The sequence below is a fragment of the Fonsecaea pedrosoi genome, assembly GCF_000835455.1.
Source record: "Fonsecaea pedrosoi CBS 271.37 unplaced genomic scaffold supercont1.2, whole genome shotgun sequence".
NCBI classification, from domain to species: Eukaryota; Fungi; Ascomycota; class Eurotiomycetes; order Chaetothyriales; family Herpotrichiellaceae; genus Fonsecaea; species Fonsecaea pedrosoi.
The window spans coordinates 3,490,622-3,510,888 of NW_013550614.1; the positions used below are offsets into that span (position 1 = coordinate 3,490,622).

The 20,267-nt window shown below is 53.4% G+C and overlaps 5 protein-coding genes across 5 annotated transcripts; all 5 read right to left on the minus strand.

Annotated features, from left to right (window-relative positions):
* Positions 1–3,215: 3,215 nt before the first annotated feature.
* Positions 3,216–4,473, minus strand: Z517_03218 (uncharacterized protein; the record flags this gene model as incomplete). The annotated part of the gene is made up of 2 exons (XM_013432326.1): positions 3,216–4,005; positions 4,067–4,473. The coding sequence occupies 2 exons, from the start codon at positions 4,471–4,473 to the stop codon at positions 3,216–3,218; spliced, it is 1,197 nt and encodes a 398-aa protein (XP_013287780.1).
* Positions 4,474–7,149: 2,676 nt separating this feature from the next.
* On the minus strand, positions 7,150–7,950 carry Z517_03219 (uncharacterized protein; the record flags this gene model as incomplete). The annotated part of the gene is made up of 2 exons (XM_013432327.1): positions 7,150–7,765; positions 7,826–7,950. 2 exons carry the CDS (start codon positions 7,948–7,950, stop codon positions 7,150–7,152), a joined length of 741 nt encoding a protein of 246 aa, XP_013287781.1.
* Positions 7,951–14,001: 6,051 nt separating this feature from the next.
* On the minus strand, positions 14,002–15,591 carry Z517_03220 (uncharacterized protein; the record flags this gene model as incomplete). Its single annotated transcript, XM_013432328.1, has 1 exon — positions 14,002–15,591. One exon carries the CDS (start codon positions 15,589–15,591, stop codon positions 14,002–14,004), a length of 1,590 nt encoding a protein of 529 aa, XP_013287782.1.
* Positions 15,592–15,692: 101 nt separating this feature from the next.
* Positions 15,693–16,139, minus strand: Z517_03221 (uncharacterized protein; the record flags this gene model as incomplete). Its single annotated transcript, XM_013432329.1, has 1 exon — positions 15,693–16,139. One exon carries the CDS (start codon positions 16,137–16,139, stop codon positions 15,693–15,695), a length of 447 nt encoding a protein of 148 aa, XP_013287783.1.
* A 1,593-nt stretch (positions 16,140–17,732) lies between these two features.
* Z517_03222 (uncharacterized protein) lies at positions 17,733–19,568 on the minus strand (the record flags this gene model as incomplete). The annotated part of the gene is made up of 1 exon (XM_013432330.1): positions 17,733–19,568. The coding sequence occupies one exon, from the start codon at positions 19,566–19,568 to the stop codon at positions 17,733–17,735; it is 1,836 nt and encodes a 611-aa protein (XP_013287784.1).
* Positions 19,569–20,267: the final 699 nt, after the last annotated feature.

Sequence of the window (20,267 nt, forward strand, 5' to 3'; positions counted from 1 at the left end):
ATGACAAAGTCCGGTGCACACGACACGTACAACCAATCGTCACAATCTGAGAGAGAGCTTCACTCACCATGAGGTGGAGTCATTCATGCCTGCCGACGGTTCATTCGGACAGACATCACTGTAGACTGGCCCAGAGCAGATGCTGATGTTTAACAGGCTGCAGCCCATTTGACGACGGTGACGAGTTGATCATGCGATAAGAGCCTCTAGTAGGTTGATCCCTTTTCAAGACGGCTGAATCATACTGCGATGGGTCAAGGCGAGGATCTGCTTTCCCATCCCATTTTCCTGCCATCCAAAAGGTAGAATTGTAAGTAAAGATCCTGTTCGTATCCCGGAGATTGATCTTTCGCCGATCGGAACCTCGCGGCCCTGCGACGGATTCGTGGATATTCGATATGGCGGCTTTGTGCTTGCACGGGCACATATGCATTCGTAGAGACAAGTTGTCCGGCGTCAGCACAAAGTCCGGATGAATTGCACAACAGGGACATGATGTGAGAGACACGAGGCCGAGAACCACGACCGAGTATCAAACCCCCAAGCCAAGCCGTCAGCAACGCCGGGAATGTTCGGCTAGACTGGATCATGCACCCTGACGCGCCCGCGCCCGCGCCCTACGCTCGACGGTGGTCACGCTCTTGGGATAGTTCCTCTTTTGTCATGGCTTCATCTCATGGCTTTGTGGTACGTATGCGGCAAGTGTGGTTGTTCCGGAATAGTGTGCGGTTTGATGATTCAATCTTCGCCGAACGGAGATCAATCGGCAATGAGCACGTATCGTGACCTTTGAGATGGACGGGTCGAGATCTAGCTCGGACCTCGCTTCCATCTACGAGGCGAGATCAACTACTACTAGTACATGGGTACAGGTTACCTTTGAGGCTCTCTACTTGGGAGCGAACCCCTACAGGCCCGGTAAGCCTAAGAGTCGGCGCCTTATCCGCCCCAGCGTCGCGAGCTGACTGGATCCATGCTAAATCGGGCACTGCGGTGGATGGGATTCACACTATTATCTGGTGTCAGATCTCTATCTCTCTCCACGGAGGGTCACAAAGCGGCAAGTCCTTTTGCATAATTGTGTGGAGCTTCCCTGCTGCTTTTATCAATGTCGGAGGGGCTGAAAATTACGGCCCCTTGTACTTGATGTCTAGCTCGCTGCAGGGATATATTACCGGCAGAACCATAAGGCAGAGAACGTAGAATGCAGTATTCTTTCCTTTCCTAGGGCGAGGAGACGAGACTAGAAGCGTCGCGAGGAAACGACGCGGGTATTCCGCGGCCAGATGGAGAGAGGCTATTACATGTGGACGTAGGTAACGAGGCCGAGCACATACACCGTCGTTCGATAACTACTGGGGCACTCGACCAGGCTCCGGTCCGAGCATACATGCGTGGCACATGCGTGGCGCACGCGTAGACAGATGATCGGATGAGTCCTAACCAACCAGATAGAACTCGAGGATATCCAAGACGGGGAACCTTGAGCATTTGGTATATGTTTTCGTGGCTCAAGCGGACTTGACTCGGCGAGTACTCGTCAACCTTTTTACTCAGTATGTAACTGCTCCGTGTACTCTCCATGTCTCTCTATCTGTCCCGTTTGACCGACCAACCAACCAACCAACCAACCAACCAACCAGAGACCAACTAGTACCTCGTTCTCAACTCGGGCGACGAATGTACAGGGGTCCCCAACAGAAATCTTTGGAATATCGTGGTACCACATGGGTAAATATAAGTGCTTCATGAATGAGGCTGGTGAGGCTGACACCTTCCCAAAGAGGGAGGTCTACCTGATTCAGTCCTGACTTAAGTCGTGTGGAAGAGGGTTGGAGTGTCGGGAATTTGGGGGATCTATGCCCGATACGTGAATATACCAGACCTCCGTGATTGGTTCATCGAGTTGGATATTTACTTAGAGACTCAGCGTACGTTCGACGGGGTTTGCTGCCTGCCTACGTGCGAGTTGGTTGTATGTGCCATCGTGGGTACTGTAGGCGTGATGGTCGATGTGAACCAAAATCGAAATTGTCATTTGCCGTTATTTGTTGTTTCGTTGATTACCATCGAATGCCCCTCCCTTGGACCCTGAGTCCAAATTCTGACAGACTATTAGACAGTAGTCAATCAAAACATGTTCCTAGTCAAGCAAGTCTGGCAGTGCACAGCGACGGCAATGTTCTCTGCTCTTGGCTTACGTCACGGCATGAATGGGCTCTCGTGACTCTACTCATTCTTTGCCTCGAAAGCCTCTCATCTATACTCTTGCAAGATAGTGTCGATAGTGTCTGTTGATCATCTGTCTCTTTGGACGGGTTCATACCACCGATTCTAGTTCCTCGCACATCTTTTGAGGTAATCATCTACCAGTACATGCTAGTGATAAACTCTGCGGAATACAATGCCGACATCGTAATGGTAACCAACTGATATTGGTGACTGAACCAACTGAGTTTACTTTAACGGAATTTTGATCGTCGTCAGTCACGGTTGATCTTGGATCAGTGGATCCAACCAACATGATGCATCACCATCATCACTACCACCGCGTCTAATGAACCTTGAAGAGCTCAAGTTTTAACTCCCCAACCCTTGAAAGCACTGGCCGACTGAGTGCTCGACTTGTATGTACAATGCCATTGGTCTAAAAGAGAGAGAGATCCCTTACCACCCCCTTCCCTTACTATCCCATACCATCCATCCCTTGCTTCCCCTGCTATTATTTCCGAGCCACTATCCTGGGCTGGACATGATATCACGGTGCGGGACCACCTATCCATCTTGACCCGTACCCTTTCTTTCGTTGAAATGACCAAGTAATTAGTAGTGCAGGACTTGGTACAGCACAGCACAGCGCGACAGGCAGACAGAACAGGTAGTAACCAAGTAGCCAATATTAGTGCGCCAGGGACAACACCTGGGGTAAGAACTCCATGGCCCGTGACCCATGACCATACTCGTTGACCCTCGCCTCGCACACGTCCTTGGTACTTTGGTAGGATTTCTCAATTGACACGACCGTCGGTACTACTGAGTACATGAGGCCGTGAAAGGGATCAACAAGACACACTCCGCCGGTACCAAGCAAGTACCTACAAAGTAGTATCACTGATATCATCAAACATTCATTCCTCGCCCATTGCCTAGGTCAGTAATTTGGTACCTACCCAACCTGTGCGCACCAGATATTCACGTTGTTACCTGTGCGCCTGTCATGTCGAAACCGGGGGATACTCCCCCTCGAGACTCCTCTCCTCGTCGTAGACGTCGCGCGACTGTGCCCACAGCAGCCGTGCCGGCCGATCGCAGACGTCTGCCCACCACAGGAAGGGGCGCATGCGCTTTAGCACCGAATCATCACTCCCACTCCCACTCCCACCACCGCTTTTGCAAAGGACCAGGACCTCCCCATAATGCTCGGCCAGCTTCTCGATGTACCAGCCGCGGTGCCTGGTGAAGGACGCGGCGATCCCGCCGAGCGTGAGCACCCAGAGGAAAAACTCCGAGGGGGGACCGTACTCCTCGATGTCGAGGATGGGTAGGGTCCGCAGACACCGCCGCAGCTCGCCGGCCAGGCGCGGCTTGATCCCCGTGGCGGGACTGAGCGGGAAGAGGACCATGTCGCTGAAGATGTTGGCGGCGAGGCGGGTGATGTTGTTGAGCGTACCCGCTTTGACAAATTCCTCGTGCGTCAACGGCTTCAGGCAGAGGAGTTTGTTCTGCACGGCGTTGCGCTGCAGGATGATGTCGGACCATTCCGGCGGGTGGCTTCCCTTGCGGACGTGGTGGTCCAGGGCGACGACAAGGTCGCACATGAGCTGGAGGACGACCCGGAGGTCGTCGTCTAGTTTGAAGGGGCCAAACCCCGTGCCGAGCTGGGAACCGAGGTGTTCGGCCCTCGCGTCCAGCGAGTGCAGGCCAGCATCGACAAGACTCGTCACCGGTGTGGGCCAGACTTGACCGGGCCTCGTGCCCAGTATGGATGAGAAGTAAATGTCGGCTCTGGGGGGGAGGGTTAGTCTCTAACCGACAACCTACACCAAGAAATTTCAGGGGAACTTACAGCAAAAGCGTATCTCGGACACCGTACGTATCCACCGCTTCCAGACCCCCCTTCAGAGACACGAGCTGGGCAACCGCTTTGACGTGCGCTTCGACGACGTTCAGCAGACTGAAGAGATGGAGGCTCTGGGTCTTTGCGAGGGGAGAGACCGGATGAGGTTGTGGTGGGATGTGTTGTCGACGTGTGCCATTGACAGCGAGGATGATGACCGCCAAGATCATTCCGTCCGAGGGAGGCCCTTCCAGCGACTCGATCTCGTTTCGGGCGTGGTTGAGAGCCTCGCTCTGGTGGATCGACGGCGCCCGCACCGCCAGCTGCGACATGTCGTCCTCCTTCTGCCCTCTCAGGCACAGTAGCTGCTTGGTGGTGGCGAAGATGAAGGTGTGCAGCACGAGAGGCGACGCCATGACCAGCCGCATCCACGTCGCTCGGAACGGTATCACAATCTTTTCGAGATCGGTGGGGAGACATTGCGGCCAGGTGAAACTCAATGCTGTCGGCAGGACAATTTGTCGTGAGTAAAAAAAAACAACAAACTCCTTTTGGCTCTCCTTTTGGGGGGGGGGGGGGGGGGGGTTGCCCGTTTTCACACAAAACTTACCGTGATCCATGGCTTCATGCGCGTAGTGAGGAATGGTGTAGTTGGCAAAGGGATCCGTCCTTGCCGCGCTGAGGATCGTACATGGATTCGGGGGAGGACTCGTATCTTCGTCGCTAGTAGTACTGTTCTGTTTCTCCGCCGCGTCGTCTGAGGTGGGAGGAGGAGGAGGAGGAGGAGCAGGAGGAGGACATCTCTTTCCCAACGGAGGAATCGCTCGCCATCGGTGCTGGAGCCTCTGTTGGGCCCATGTTTTCTGCTTACTGCCCTCGCCCGATTAGGTCCGTAGAAAAACTCCCGCGGGGTATGGGGTATGGGATAGTTCTGTGCGTACCTTGGCCTCATGGCATCTGCTGGGCGGAAGCTCTGGCTTCCTCGACGTCCGTCATGGGCGACGATGGGTTCGACCCGGAGGCCAGCACGACAGGAGTGGAAGAACTGAATAACTCCTGGGGGGAATAGAATATGGTCAAATCTACTTGACAAGAAACCTTCTTCTCACGCTTGGGACAATGTGGCCTCCCAGACCGGTCTTGTGGCCCTATGCCCTGTGCTCGCTTTGTCAGGCCATCGCTAACAGAAAAAAAGCTTCCAGCTGGGCGACTCGAACAACCATTGTCTTGTTTTGTAGGGGGTGTCCAGGGTATCATCGCCCTCTATGCTCGGGCCGAGGACACGTCGTCGAATCACCTCATGGACAAGCCGCCCAGGTATCGAATCAAGGACCCCCCAAGCGGTGCGGTGATTCAGTCGTGACCAGTAGTAGTACATTTTCCTAGAGCCCTAGAGCCCTCGAGCCCAGCCCAGCAAACAGCACATGGCTGACAACCCCATGGACCAACCCACAGGCTGGGTGGGCAAGCAGATACCAATGACTAACCATAACATTCCCAACTGGGTTGGTCGGTGCTGCTGCCCTCAAGCGGAGGCCCAAAAGCAGCATCTGTAACGGCAAATCTGGCCGTTTCGAGGCCCCCTTTTTGGCCCCCCGAGAGAATCGACAAACCTGGGTTGCAGGGGGGGGGTGTTACTGGGAAGAGAAGCGAACCCATTTCTCGATCATGGATGGCCTCGAACGGGGGGCGAGCGAACAGAGTTGTTCGGACACCCATTGCCCTATCGACCTTTATCCCTTTGGCGTCAAATGCCTCTCGATTGGCCCTGGAGGCCCTTGCTTGGAGCCACCGAGGTTTGTTGACTAAGAAAGCCTCCGATAGGGTCTCGCATTACCACATGGCGGTGCGTGCGCCATTGTTGTCTGTGTCATCAGTACGAGGTACCTACCTAGCCGATCGCAAGGGACGACATGGTGTGAAGATGCGATCCCCGGAGTTGTTGACCATGACTTTGTTCGCAGCTGCAGACTCGCTTGCCCGTAAGCGTGCGCGCACAATAAACACATGACGGTCTCCAGGATCTCGCTGATTACAGCATGCGGTGTCGCATTCCCTTCTTTTTGTCGGTGACTCTCCTAGGCAGCTCCCCATGGCGTCTCTCCTTGCAGCTCTGGCCCCCAATGGGTCGCAATGTGGTGAGAAAAAAACCACAGCCCACAAAACAGCACCACACAGCACAGCACAGCAGAGCACAGCGCTACGCTACTCAGAACTTTCTCCCTCTAAGCGATCATGACCACCGCGCAGTGCAGTTCATGCTTCTACCCGCTCTGAATGACCTCTCCACAATAATAATGTACGAGCGTGTGTCACATCGGGGACTCGCAGGTCGCACGCAGTGTCAGCAAGAATAAGATCCGTCTCGCTATCAATGGGGACACGCGAGTGGCAGCGGCAGCGGAGGCGGATGCGGTGGCCGGGAAAAGAGTGGGAAGGACGGAACAATGGAGGCGGGAAGCTACATGACCAGAAACGCACAGACAGAGAGTTTGTTTTTGCCAGCGCCTATCAAGGGCGCAATGTCACACAGGGAAGAGGTAGATAAGACGTGACGGGGTGAGGTGAGTGACGGTCGGCGCAACGCTGGGGCATTCGCCCAGGACGAGCCACGGATCATGATCAAGGATACAGCAGGAACACACAAGTATATACTCAGGAGCGTATATTCTGAATATGTAACACCTGGACAGATCCCGGTCTCTACCTTCCAGACGGAAGCAGAGTGGTACATGTCGTCTACTTGCATCTCAGGGTAGATAGACACTACAACCTCGAGGTCAACATGAACAACACTCTCCTCCTCTTCCAACAAGGGACAGAGCACCTATCCAACGCATCCCCATTCCAAGACACATACACAACAAAGGATTGAATGTTGCCAAATGGCATCGGTAGAGTGGTCGGAAACATCAGTCCAGTAGATCCAGTTGTTGACATGTTTCGATATCGTGACCCAAATAGTCCCAACATTTCCCTCTTCTCTTGATTTGCAGTAGCGTGCATGGCACGACCATGTGAGAACCCGACTCTTCTATAAAAAGGAAATCCCACAACCTCTCCTCAACCTCATCATCCGGTTCGCCGATTGTTTAAGACAAAGTTGTCTTGAGGGTGGCAGAAGATCCCATGCCACCACAGCCTCCGCTAGGCGAGCCTTCAAATGTACCATAGTTGGCACCGGGTTGAGAGCCGTTCTCGCAGTTGAGGAGGAGATAGTCGAACATGCACACGTCTCCAGAAGAGCAGACAAAGACGCAAGTATCCATGTCAGTGGTGCATGATGGTCCCACAATGCTCATCGAGTGTCCGTTCATGTTGACCTCGCGGGAAACGTCGACGACGCCCCACTCACCAAAGGTGAACTCGCCCCAGGTGTTGCTGACTTGTCCGTTCACAATCTGAGTATCGGGGTAGATGGCAGTCCAAGCACCAGAAGCACCATCGGCGAACGAAACCCAGGTAGATGAATTGGAGGGAAGCGAGGCGGTGATGGTGGGTTGGACAGCGTTGATCCAGGAGCCTGCAACGCCCCAGATGACGAGAATCAGATCCTCGCCAGACTCGTTGACGAACTCATTCTGGTACGGGCCATCCTGTCCGAGCCAGGCATGCCCATTGGCGGTGTAGGAGTTGGCACCAAGCGAGGCCACACCCAAAGAGCTCAGTTTGGCAGCATCGGCATCAGACAGAGCTGCCGCACGTTTCCTGCAGTTGACAAGTGTCAGTCCATATACAGATCTGTGTCACCCGCGAGGATAGGCTTACTCGACGTGGTCGTGCCTGCGTTTGGCATGGTTGTGCGCATGCGAGTGCACACCAGAGACGGTGGCAGCATATGCCTGGCCAATGGCGAGGGTGGCCAGCACCAAGGAGGAAAATGTGCAGCGCATTGTGTCGTTGTCTGGTCCTGTACCGGCTTGACTTTGCCTGGGCTTCTTGAGGTCCGGTCAAGAAGAGGATTCGTGGTTTATGTGTGGAAAAGGAGTGGTAATCACTGGGATTCTGTGTCGATCTCAGATCGAGAGGCTGGTAAAGGAGTGTTTGTAGAAAGGGAAAGAGAGCGACGAAGCGAACGAGGCTTTCGCGTGAGAGAGTGAACGCGAGCTGTCTGCTGGCAGGGCTGGGGAGAAGGAGCGGACAACGTCTCGAGGGACGTCTGAGGCAATAATATAACAATCAAGCAAGCCAACACGCACTCTAGGCGGGAAAAAAGGAAGGAGAGCAACAAGAGGAGAACGACAAGGAAGAGACATGCAAGCAGAACGGGCTGCCACAACAGAGCCCACCGCCGCAGGGGACCACAGGGGGAGCTAGGAGATGGGAGGACCCAGCAAGGGAGAGCAGCATTTCCCAGCACCCAGCCAATGGACATGAATGATCCCCAGGAGATAGCCCCCGGCTGTGGCGCACCGGGGTCCAGATGGCCCCTGTCAGTTGCCCCGGTGGGCCTCATACTTGTCGCCCTTTAGGCTTTGAGTCCGGCTTCGTGAAACGCCCTAGCCTCACACTGACTCTGCCAATTTCCAGGCACTGGACGAATCGTGGCCATTGTTTCTCTCGCGTACCTGACCCAGCGCAGAGCTTATCCTCTCGCCTACGTCAGCCGGCGTCGTTGACCGGAGTCCCAACCTGGGGCTTTCATTTCGGACACAGACTGTCGATTCGATGAAAAGGCAGAGGCTTGCGCGCCCGAAACAGGCCCTGATCTCCAGATCTGAGTTCGACCGGGAGGCTGTCTGGCTGTCCAGCAACAAACACGTCAAAAATGCCGTGCAGAGCGCGATGGCCACCAAACAGTGTGTGAAGTTGTTCCAGGCTTGAGGCTGGCCGATTCCGAGTCTGGGCGGCAAGGTCAGAGCGGCCCTTACTCCCGACCCAGAACCAAAAGTGGCAACCCAAGAACGCCAATGGAACCCAAGAAGACTGACCCAGTGGTAGAGAAGCCTTGGTTGAGCTGGCTGGCACTTGACCACCAGCATGTACACACACATATGCATCCATGTGAAAGTGTTTCCCTCTGGAGGCGCACCCTGCTCACAAACTCGGCCAATAGGTTTCGGAAGCTTGAATTTGTTTACCAATAACCGGGATAAAAACCCTGTTTTCATGCGCAGGTCGTGTTCAGATACCTTGGTTCGGCATGCTCTTAGGACGTCACTTCGCAGCAAACAATCGGCCTACGAGTGGTGTTTGCTCTCTCATGTGGAACTCCGGAATGGCTGCATCTGCAAGACCAAGCGTGCAGAACCAGACAAGGCATTGGCATTGCGACTGAGGAAACCATGACCGCGCCGTCGTTGTGGATTTGGAAATCCAACTGCCGACCGCTCTCTTCTTTGACCCGCCTCACCTGCACTCAGCAGAAGTATCAGTTCCAGGGCCAATCATGACTTGCGCGGTCTCTTACCGAGCCAAAAAAAAAAGGTAAGATCGTTTATTCCTGCTCGCTAAGACGAAGACAACGACCCAGAGAGCTGAAGGCTCCATGAAGAGAAGCGAGGCAACTGCGAGTGGATTGGTGCCAGGCTCGAGCAGTCGTCTTGCAGTTCTCCAATGGATGGCTGGACAAGTGTCGATGCAAACCCGACAACTCGGTACCACTGAAGCAGTGGATCCCAGAAGACCATCTTGACCGTTCAATGAATGCAGGAACAAACTTGGCAGTCGATAGATATCGCACAGATTCCCCGTTTAACTTTTCTCGGGCCCCGGCAAGTCCAGTGCTGTCAGGTACGCGCAGGTTTTAACTGGGTGTGCGTTATGGAGTGGGTACGTGGCAATGCGTATTCTTCATACTGATGCTGTTAGCTTGGTAAAGCAAACATTTGTGATGGCCAGGATGGGATGGATGGGATGGATGAGGGCACCGCTGATAGTCCGACAGGGCTAACCTTGGTAAAGAGGAAGAACACTTCTTTGCCAGACGCAACATCCTTGCGTGATTCTAGGTTTTGCAGATTCCTCATTCCTCCGGCCGTTTATCCGTTTTCTCTTTTGGGTGCTCCCATACGGCCGACTGCCAGGATGACAACAACTTGTAACTATACTGCTGTACCTCTTATAGTTCCCTCTCACAACGGCTGGGCTTTGGCTGTGCAATTGGTATGGAATGGATTGATCACTCATCAGTAGCTCTCTGCCAACAGTTAGCAACATTCGACATGCAGCTGTTTGCTTTCAACAATAGGCAAGATAGCTTGGGGGTGCTTGTATACGCACTCACGCACACACACATATCAAGAGGTCCCATGTGCGCCCCACCCCGCAAACTGTACTGCATCGAGGTATTGCAACGGTTATCGCAACGGTTTATCGACGAGATGCGCCAGCCGGATAGCGTGCCAGGATGCTAGTCCTTATCGCGTCCGTCAAGGCGCTTAGACTTGTCCCAGCAGCGAATCAGCACCAACTCCGTGAGGGATATTTGTGCCAAATGCGCCAGACGTGCCTGTCCGGACTTGCTGGTCTCAATTGTACACAATCACAATCTCTTGGTAGATAGCATCACGCTCGTGAAGCTGAATAAGATGCCATTGGACCCTCATGTGCCAAGCTGACGACTAGTGATGGTCAAGCAAACCTTGGATTTCTCGTTCTGCACTTCTTGCTCTCTTCTTCCGTTTTCCTGTCGAGGAGACTGCGTTGGACACCGGAGCAGGTCCACTGGTGGTCGGCATATCGTCGACGTTTAAAATTTCGAGACCTATCACTATGTTGAACAATTGGGCCGACGCCAGTACCTGGTCAACACGAGTTCGGCAGCCTGTGGGGATTGTTGTGTCATGTAAAGTCCAACTGATACCGCTCTTGTGAAGCGCAGGACACCTGTACGGAGCTTGCAAACTCTGGCGCCATATGCAACTGCTTTTACTGACTCTGCAGGATGGAATCGATCGTTGGAGGCTGCCCAAGATCGAGGGATATCGTCGTCAAATCAGAGAATATCTCTTCCAGTACTTTGCTAATTGGTCACGAACGACAAAGTCGTCCTGAGAGTCTGGTCCTCGTTTTGAAGCTGTCTCTGACGCTTATCTAGAAATGAGAGGAGTCGGGGGACCTGCACACTTGGCCCGGACCAGAGCTTTGATGTCTGCGCCTACTGCTGAACTTGCTTGACTTTAGACGGAAATTTGGCACCGTTTGGGAATTTTTCAAGCTCATACCGAGGCAGGTTGGACATTTGGTGAGAGTTCGTTACTGTCCTCTTGGTGGTAATCTAGCCGACGGACGTGAAGAGCAATCCGAAGAAAGACGTGACAAACCCATAAGGCGAATAGAGAATGCTTGCAGTACTCAGAGCCCAAGATGCACCCGACATATCGTAGAATGTGACGACAGTCGCGGGCTCGTTACTTAACAGTGACCTATCGAAGCTTGCACACAGGGTCTCCAAAGAAAGCGTCATGCTGTGGTTCCGCAGTCTTCTTGGTGACTACTAAAAAAGCTCGAAACTGCATCGTCAAAACTCCGCGGAACGGGCAGTGCTGGGAGTTGATATAGGAGGAGGAGACGATGGGTTCCATCACGCTTTGTATGTCGTCCTCCAGATCTTCACTGACTCGCTGGGTGTAGAGTGTTGTCCCTGTACTGCCAAACCTGAGGTTCCGATCTCGATGCGAGACAACGACGCCGACCTCGTCCATTGAATAATACAATCAATGTGTTCTTGGTCGCACACTGTCAGTCTGCCCATGTCGATCAACACAATTTGGATCTGTTCAGGGCCGTCCCGTGCACATCATGATGTTGGCTGATCGCAGATCATCGTCCTGCAAACCTTGAAGCGACAAGCTGTAGATCACAGCACGGATCTGGCAGTGTATGGTATGCCACTGCTCATCGGAAAATGGCAGTCCTTGCTTTGAGCGTCCTTGTACACATCCTCGAGCTCGAAGCAAGCAAGTCCCATCTGCTCACCGAGTTATCTGCTAGAAGTGTCCTTCGACTCTTCTCGACATCCAAGTTCTGCTCAAGTCAATACACCGGGGTGGGTTTTGAACCATTCGTTGTTAGCCGTCACTTGGTAGGAGTGGCCGCATACTCTCGTGTGGAAACCCTGCATTTGTAGTCACTGGGTAAGTCTCTGGGAGTACTTGAAGTTAAACACCTTCGGAACGCAGCGTCTGTCACGACGTATTCGAGAGAGGGCGTTGTCGGTTGACATGAGACGCGCACCGAAGATGATACTCGTAGAGAGGTCGGGATCATTAGTGCCCAGGGGAGGATTACCCACGACGCAGTATATGCTGGTTTACATTAATGACGGGTTGATCGAGGAAAGAAGTCAGGGCCGTGGCCTGCGGCCAAACAACCAACAAGCAGCCACTTCTGACTGTAAAGCGAGGGTGTGAGCCATGTAAAGCAAATGCAGCTTGTCACGATAGACGGCGCAAAAGAGAATTCAGAGTACAATTCAGACTCTCTCCTTACACCGAAGGTAGCCTTTCATACGCCTCGACCTCACCAAGTAGAGTCTCCGTCCGTGCTCTTTCGTTTTCTTTCTCACCAGGTGCGGTCAGTGACTCTTACCTCTTTCCTCTTGCTACGCTGCAGCTGCCAATTCGTCATCCAAGGCTCTGGCGGCCACACCTTCGTCGCTTTTTTACACCCAACCAAAGTCCCGCCTCCATTTCGCCGTCATGACTCGTTCCTTGATCAGGCAGCTACCTACGGAGCGGTGGCGTTGGCAGCGAAGTAGGAGGCCGAGGTTTGGAGGGCCATCCATCACTGACTTTGACAGGGTTTGATCGAGGGTCGGAAGGGATACTGTATGCCTCGCGTGCGGACAAGAAGGACTGTTGGTGTTTTTCTCCCCATTCGGAAGCCAGCAAATCAGCACTAAATCCACGAGGGGCGCGGCACATATGCACACATGCCATGCCATGCCTTGTCGCAAACTGGTCTCAATTATACGCTGCAGTGTGTGCCCTTTTGACAAATTTTTCTCTTCGTCTTATCTTTCCTTTTGCTCCCTCGTCCATTGAATATTTTAACCTCTGAAAATTTTTGCAACGTTCGGGTGGAGACTAGACTGCAGAGGAGGCCAACGAGTTCCTGGAGTGTACTCGGTAAGGTGGTAGGTGGACAGCGAGCTAACTTCAACGAGATGGATGCTGTGGGGATGGATAGACGGACGGATTGTACGGAGTAGATAGTTGAACAAATGTCCAAAGAAGAAAAGAATGCCCCTGTTGTGAGTGGGTGGTGGGTAGCGGGTGCGTGGTGAGTGGGCGCATCCTGCCCTTTCACTTCTCGGTGCGAAGTGGAGTCTCTCTCTTTCTTTCTCTCTGCATTATCGTGTTCCAGGATCTACGGTGCCACTCCCACTGTCAATTGTCCATATGCAGTATATGTTCGGTGCGCGGTGCGGTGTGGTTCCCGCTTCTTGGTAGCCCGGATGTGTTTCCAGCGTTCCTACCGGCAGACAAGGTGTAATCTTCAATGGATGGGGTTTAGCTCACCTCGTGGCAGAAAAGTATGTTCGTTGACAGGGTCGCGCTACCGACTGGTGTAGCTTTGCCAACAAGAGCGTGCATATTCAAAGTGTGGGTGTGGGTATGTTACATACTCGGTACTCGATAGTCGATGGGCAGGCCCGTGTTTTCGCTGCATGTGAATCCCACGTCGCATGCAGCAGCTGTTGGCGACGATGGCAGCTGCTTTCTGACTCTGCGCATGCTGAGTTTTCTCGGTGTGAACCGAAGAAAAGGCACAAGTTTTGAGTTGCCAGGAGCCACAACAAGTGCACTCATTTTGTTTTAAATGACAAGGTCAGTAACCTTTTACTCTGGGTCATTTGAGTAAACATCTAGTCTTTCAAACCTATTTATCGCCCAGTGCCACCTAACCTTCTGACAGAAGTTAGACTGGGTCTTCACGACATCCTCAAATCGTAATTGAAGATTTCAACAACTACTATACTCGCTTATACCTGCCCACTCTCACTCCAACGTAACAGTCGTCCGTGATGTCCGGACTTCGTCCACCCCAAGGCTCTCAATCTCCAGATTGACGAATCCCAAGCGCTTCAGAGTTGTTCCGTCTCCTCTTGCAGCCACGGGCGTGACGAGCAGAGAATGATAGATCATGAGCTTGTGCGAAGTGTCTCCGACGTCGACTGCAAGGACAAGTGCAAAAACCTTGCCTTCGCGAGCCAGGGTTTCTGCTTCTTCGTGTCTCTGTCCTATGGAATCGAACCGCCCAGTCGACTTCGCATCCACACCGCCCGGAGTGCGAGGATCCACTTGTCCCGGCGTGCGAAGACCTTGAGGAGTGCGGAAAAATAAATGCTTCTGCTTCAGTGGTAAGCCGGTCTCCCTGTCGTCGGATGATCTGACACTCTCGACGAGAATGAGTGGTAGCAGCGGCGCCTCCATCTTTATCGAGCCGCTTTTGACCTCCCCAAATCGGCTCTCTCCGACTCGGTCAACCTGGCAGTCGATGATAAAGGCGAGCTGCTCCCAACGGCCGATTAAGCCGCTGGCGGGAATCCCGTCAATCGACACCCACGACCAAGACGGCTTGCGGTCTTTGACTTCTGCGACGTCCAGCGCCTGCCACAGGAGGCCTTCTATCATCGACTTGCGCCAGATGCCAGCGAGGTACTGGTCCTGTAACCTCTCAGCGAATACTGCCGCGACACCTGCAAAGGCCGGTAACTTGTCAGAGCTCTTAGTGAGCTTGCGCGGCCCGTAGCTCCAAAGAATATTATACCATAACTGCATGTTCGTGTCAGAAGTACTGCCACCGGGTACAGGTAAGAAGCCAGACCGAGGGTCTCCGTGCAAAGTGAAGAATCGATTTTTCAAGTGTAGTCCATCCTCGCTCTGAATCCCGGCATTGCACTCAAAGTACATCTGGTCGGTAGCAAAGTGCAAGACGCGACGAGATAGGACCCTCTCCTGGAAGCACCACGCCCGCCCGGACAGGGGCTCGGAGCTCATCTCAATGTACTTGTCTGGACGGGCTTCCAGGGCTGCCGGCAGCGCAAATGCATAGACTTGTCCATCAAGACCGCTTTTGCTATCTGAATAGGGTATGGGAACATATTTCTTCAATTTCCGGCCAGCGAAGCACCCGAGTGTTCCGTCCTCGGCGCCTGTGACCGATATCGTCAAGACGGCATTGGAATAGACGGCGTGCATCGTTGCCAATTCTCTGTCCCAATCTTCCGGATCGTCTTGGAGGATGCAAAGGCTGTCGATCCAGATATGGCGGAGTCCCAGGTACCGAGTAATGGCAATGGCATCCTCGAAGGACCTTGTCATATCATCGAGGCTGACAATGTTTGATGTCTCCAATCCCTTCTTCGTGACTCGCGCAGGCAAGCGGTGAGTACCCCAGCAATGACTCAAGGCGATGTAGCGCCCAGCCGGCTCCGTTTTGGTCTCGACAATACGGGCCTCGCGACTGGTGACGTCGTCGTCGATAGCCACGAGCCGTGTAGGCAGCACGGAAGGCGTCAGCGCGCAGTGCGGGTGATTCTGCTCGCAGTCCCGAGCCCAGCGAGATGCACGTTCCAACGTCGTCATGTTTCCGACATTGTCATCCACGATCCGCCCCGGAAATATCGATCCGAGCGGGTCGCCTATGAAAGCAAATCAGTCAGAAGGAAAGTCCATATTTGGGGCGATCACATTCGCATCTTGCCTTCCGGCACCGCCAGGCCGATGGCGCCGAGGAGAAACACCGTATCCCTCACGTCGCTGTGGCTGAGGACCAAGAATCCCTTGCCCGTATCGCGTCTCCGCGCCAGGAACAGGCTGCCAGTCGGGTACCCATCTCGGTGGTAGTCGCGAAAGGCCCTGTCGTTATGCACCGCGCGGAACTCGTCAAAGACGAGGTCGACCTGCTCCAAGATGAGTCTGCACAGGTCGCAGTCTGCGGCGGAGATGCGCAGGGCCTGCAGATCCGGGTGGTGAGGGAAGCCGAGGACGCCGCCGCGCTGGCGCGAACTTCGCGCCCGGTAGTCGAGATTGTACGGGATGATGTACTTCCAGCTGACCCAGGGGGTATAATAGGTCTGGGGGAATTCTGGGAGGTTGTCAAAGGGAATGTCGAGGCAGACGGAGCAGAGCATCGTTTCTAGCACAGTTCGAGTTGTGTTTTTTTCTTTCTCTCTCTCTCTCTCTCTCTCTTTCTCTTTCTTGGGGGGGTTTCTTTTTTTTTGAGGCTCCGTTATATCTGGACAAGCGAAGTACGAGTACCTACCTACCTACATACATGTACACATGTTTGTTCGTTGGGCAGCACGGCCCCAGCACGGCCCTCCTCGTCAATCGCCCTCGGCCACGTGTCATATGCATGAGGGCTGCCAATAGCTTTTTTTTTTTTTCAGGCACCTCCTTCTCTCGTCACTGACTGTTCAAAGTCCGTGTATTTCTTTGGACAGTGATTCACCACGCCCTTGGGGATTCCTCTCACATTATACATGGCCACGGCCTGAAAATCCTCCCCCGAGATCAGAAATTCGCTGATCGATTGAGTCTGTCTCATGGAACGTGTGTACAAGTATGAAAGTACAGGGGTACATATTACCAGCTTATCTGGAACGCGGGGCAGTTTACATAAGCGAGCGAGCGCAAGTTTCCGCAACAAAATTTCTCCGCTCCGCTCGACCGCGTGGCGTGGGCGTGGGCGTCGCGCGTCGCAAATCTTCCACTACTACTCGTTACTGCCTACTCGGTACTTGTTGTTCCACCTCCAGAGTTTCATCTTGACTTTCCTCCACACCCCCCCCCCCTTTTGTGGCGCAAAACAGTTTTGAAGTTGCTTGTTTTTTTTCTTTCGCGAAATTGGCATGGAAGAATTGCTCAAAGCGAGCTCTGGGTCACAATTTCGGCTCAGACACACATACTTTTCTCATAATCTCGCTCAGCTTTTCGGTCGTCTAACGCATATTATTATGCCCACTTGATCCGTCATTGTGGGATTGCTCCAGAACACCGAATTTAATAATTAAAACAGCAAACATCCATCCTTGAGTCTTCGTTCTAAGAAAACTATCGAAATTATCATCTCCATAACTCGTAGATGTCAAGTCTCCTTCTAAAATGCGCTCCGACCTTTCTTATCTAAAACAGTCGTCCAAGTGGTCGTACACCATGAGCCTCTCCTGCTCTGTTGCTTGTCATAAGGGCCGAGCACTTGGCAATAGCTCGGTCACGGCCGAAACGGTTGGCGTCTCGACCAACCATGACAGTATGGTCCTAGCAAGAATCTTGGGTCGCTCTGTGACCAAGAATGGCAATCACACTCAGATGAGCCAGCTAATTCCTCAGGTCAATCAAAGCCCTAGGCATGTTAGTAGATTGAGAAAGTAAATTGACCTCCGCGTCCAAAGGGCTTCTGAGAAATAGGTCACTAGCTTCCGTGCTGGGATAGAAACAGTGTCGTTCGGCCTCCCCTCCATACGACGTACTGCACCACCACCTGAAGCCGCTGCGTGTGTATCATGGTTCATTATCCAGTAGGAAGGAAAATGCGGCAGCCTTGAGCAATTTGTCCATGTCGTCGTGGATCATGGTACACATTGATCGACAACGCAAAGACGAGGGCCGTAATCAGCACGAGACTCGCCAGGCTTCCCAATACTTTTCGCCCATCATTCGAGTGATTCATCGAGCCAATGCGATGGTACAGTGGTGTATCGCAACGGCTGTCTTCGGACTGGTCATGCCGGAGATCTCGATTTCCGCGATAGGTCACTGGGACTGCTCTGCGACGCCGAACTGGGTGTCTCGCTCAACCCACCGCTGAGGAGACGTGCCAACCTCTCCAGCCTGACTCGTTGAAGAGCATCGTAGTAGAAAAACTTTTCTTGAAAGTTCCTCAGCACATCCAGCGTGTCGAAGTCTGGGTGCGTCTCCTGGAACTGTCTGATATGCTCAACGAATCCGATCTCAAAAAGCTGCTCGATGAACCACTTTTCGTCCTCAGTGCCAATCATAGAGCACATGGCGCCAATCGTTAGCACCCATGTCTTAAGCTGCGATAGTCCCTCCCACTGACTATGTGGTCCATCGACTGACCAGAAGATGGCTCGTAGTTTTGGTGCAATCAAGCTTCCCAATCGCTTCAACCCAAGTATCACCATAGACGTCAAGATCCACATGAGTAACCCCACACGGAAGGCGTCGAGGCTAGATCCTGGATATTCCAGGGCCAGAAGCCGGTATCGAACTGCTGCGTGACGCCACTGTAGCCATCTCGCCGCGTGCTTTGACGCCTCCGGTGCTCCCAGTGGTGCATGATGCAAAACCCAAGAGCATTCCGCCGTCTCCTGTATGATCTCCACTAGCTCCTCCGGGAAATATCCCTGGAGACATAGTCGCTGCAGAGCAGGTGCAAAGCGGATCAAGTCTTGTTGGGGAGCAAGCTGCAGCTGAGGCGGAGTGACAACCCAATATGGGCCAGGATCGTATTCACATGGCAGACTGCACGGCTCCAGAAGAACGGCAGACATGTGCCCATCGCCAATGATAAAAAGCTCCTTCAATGCTGGATCTGGTACATGGTGGAGGCCACCCCAAGAATCGAACAGCACTTTTGCTGCTTGCATATGTATCTTCGCTGCTTGATAGTTCTGTCGGTAGGCATCTGCTGCATATAGGTGAAAGACAATAAGCAGCAATTGTTGTTTTGGTGCAGAACTGAAGCGCCGTCGCACCGCTTCCAGCGCGTTGCCCATGTACTTGTCCGTGCCCTGACCGGGGACCATGTCCACATTCTCGATTCTAGCGGCCATGCTAGCGAGCATTGCATTCATTTCAACTTCACTCTGCATGGCTCGCCGAACAACATCCACAGCGGTAGTCTGGTACGTGTATGATCCTTCTCGCGAGGCCCACGTCTCAGCGTGCCACACGCTGGGATGGAAGATTTCGCAGAAGTACCGACAAAGCTTTGCGACATGTGGGTCGAGTTTGACGACCGATTGACCGAAGGGGTCGAGCGAGGTCGAAGTGATCTGACTGATATCCCGAGGAGTTTCGACGGCACGCGGGGAGTTCAGCAACACAACTGCTTTTTTCTCAACGGTTGGCCCGGCCAGCGACTTTGGTGTCTTCGGCTTGGTGGATTTTCTACGAGTCGAGGCTGGTGATTCAAGATTTTCCCGTTTTGGCTGCTCGGCAAACTTGGCGCGCGGCGACAGTCTAGCGGGTAGCCATGTCTTATTGTCGGTATCCTCTTCTTTGGGCTCGGTCTTTACCTTTGGCGGAGATGGCGAGGAGTCGACCAGGTCGGGATCTGTTACAGAGGTAGTAGGCTTTTCCCGGGTCGCATTCTTCCTCGCCCTCGTCCCAGCGCGACTGGCGCTGGTGGCAGAGCGCCGATGCCGACGACCACGCTGGACATGAGAATTGATCGAGGTCTGTTCGGCGGCGCTGCTGCGGGTCAGCGAGGTGCTGGCGGCATCCTTATTGACGAATAAGAACTGAGGTGGCATCTTTTTGAGGTCACGAATGGAGTCTTTGTGGGGATCTTCATGGTCAGCGGCGGCCTGCATCAACGGATCTCGAGGTCATGGAGGTTGAAGCAATCCATTATCGATATCTGGGTCTTGCTTCCTGACCCTTCCGGGGGGAGGGCTTGAATCGACGGTTCCTGCGAGTCTCGGTAGTGGTATGATGGCACGATGGGCAGAATTGGCGAAGCGGAAAGACGAAGCGAGGCCGGTGGGCACGATAGGTGAATAATCCGGGGGAGGCGTAAAGCCGGATGTCAAGACTCGGAGCTGAGGACTCAGGAGAGTGGCAGAGGAGTGAGGGGAACTCGAGACACGCAAGACACGGCGAGGAGGATGTGGCTTTTAGCCTCGGGTCTAGACATCGGGCCGCCTCACAAATCAGTGACGCTAATCCTAAATTGATGTGCGCTAAGCGTCTATGGGTCAAGCGTTGTACAACTCCAGCTTCCCATCGTCATTGAATGATTGAATTATCATCAAGACTCTCGGTGGCTCTCAGTGGCCGTCATTCCATTCGAGGGACAAGGGGCAGAACTGCAAACAGATCTCTTCAATAGCTCATTTCTGCATAAAATCACATTCAGCCCTGTTGCGAGAATATCTCCTCTCAAAAGCAGTACTGTATTTCCCTCTCTCATTTCAGCGGCGGGCTCCCCCATATACCCTGTCGGTCTGCCTCGACACAGCTCATTGTTTGGCTCATTTGCTCTCAGCAGAGCCTCCACCAAGTCAACAAGG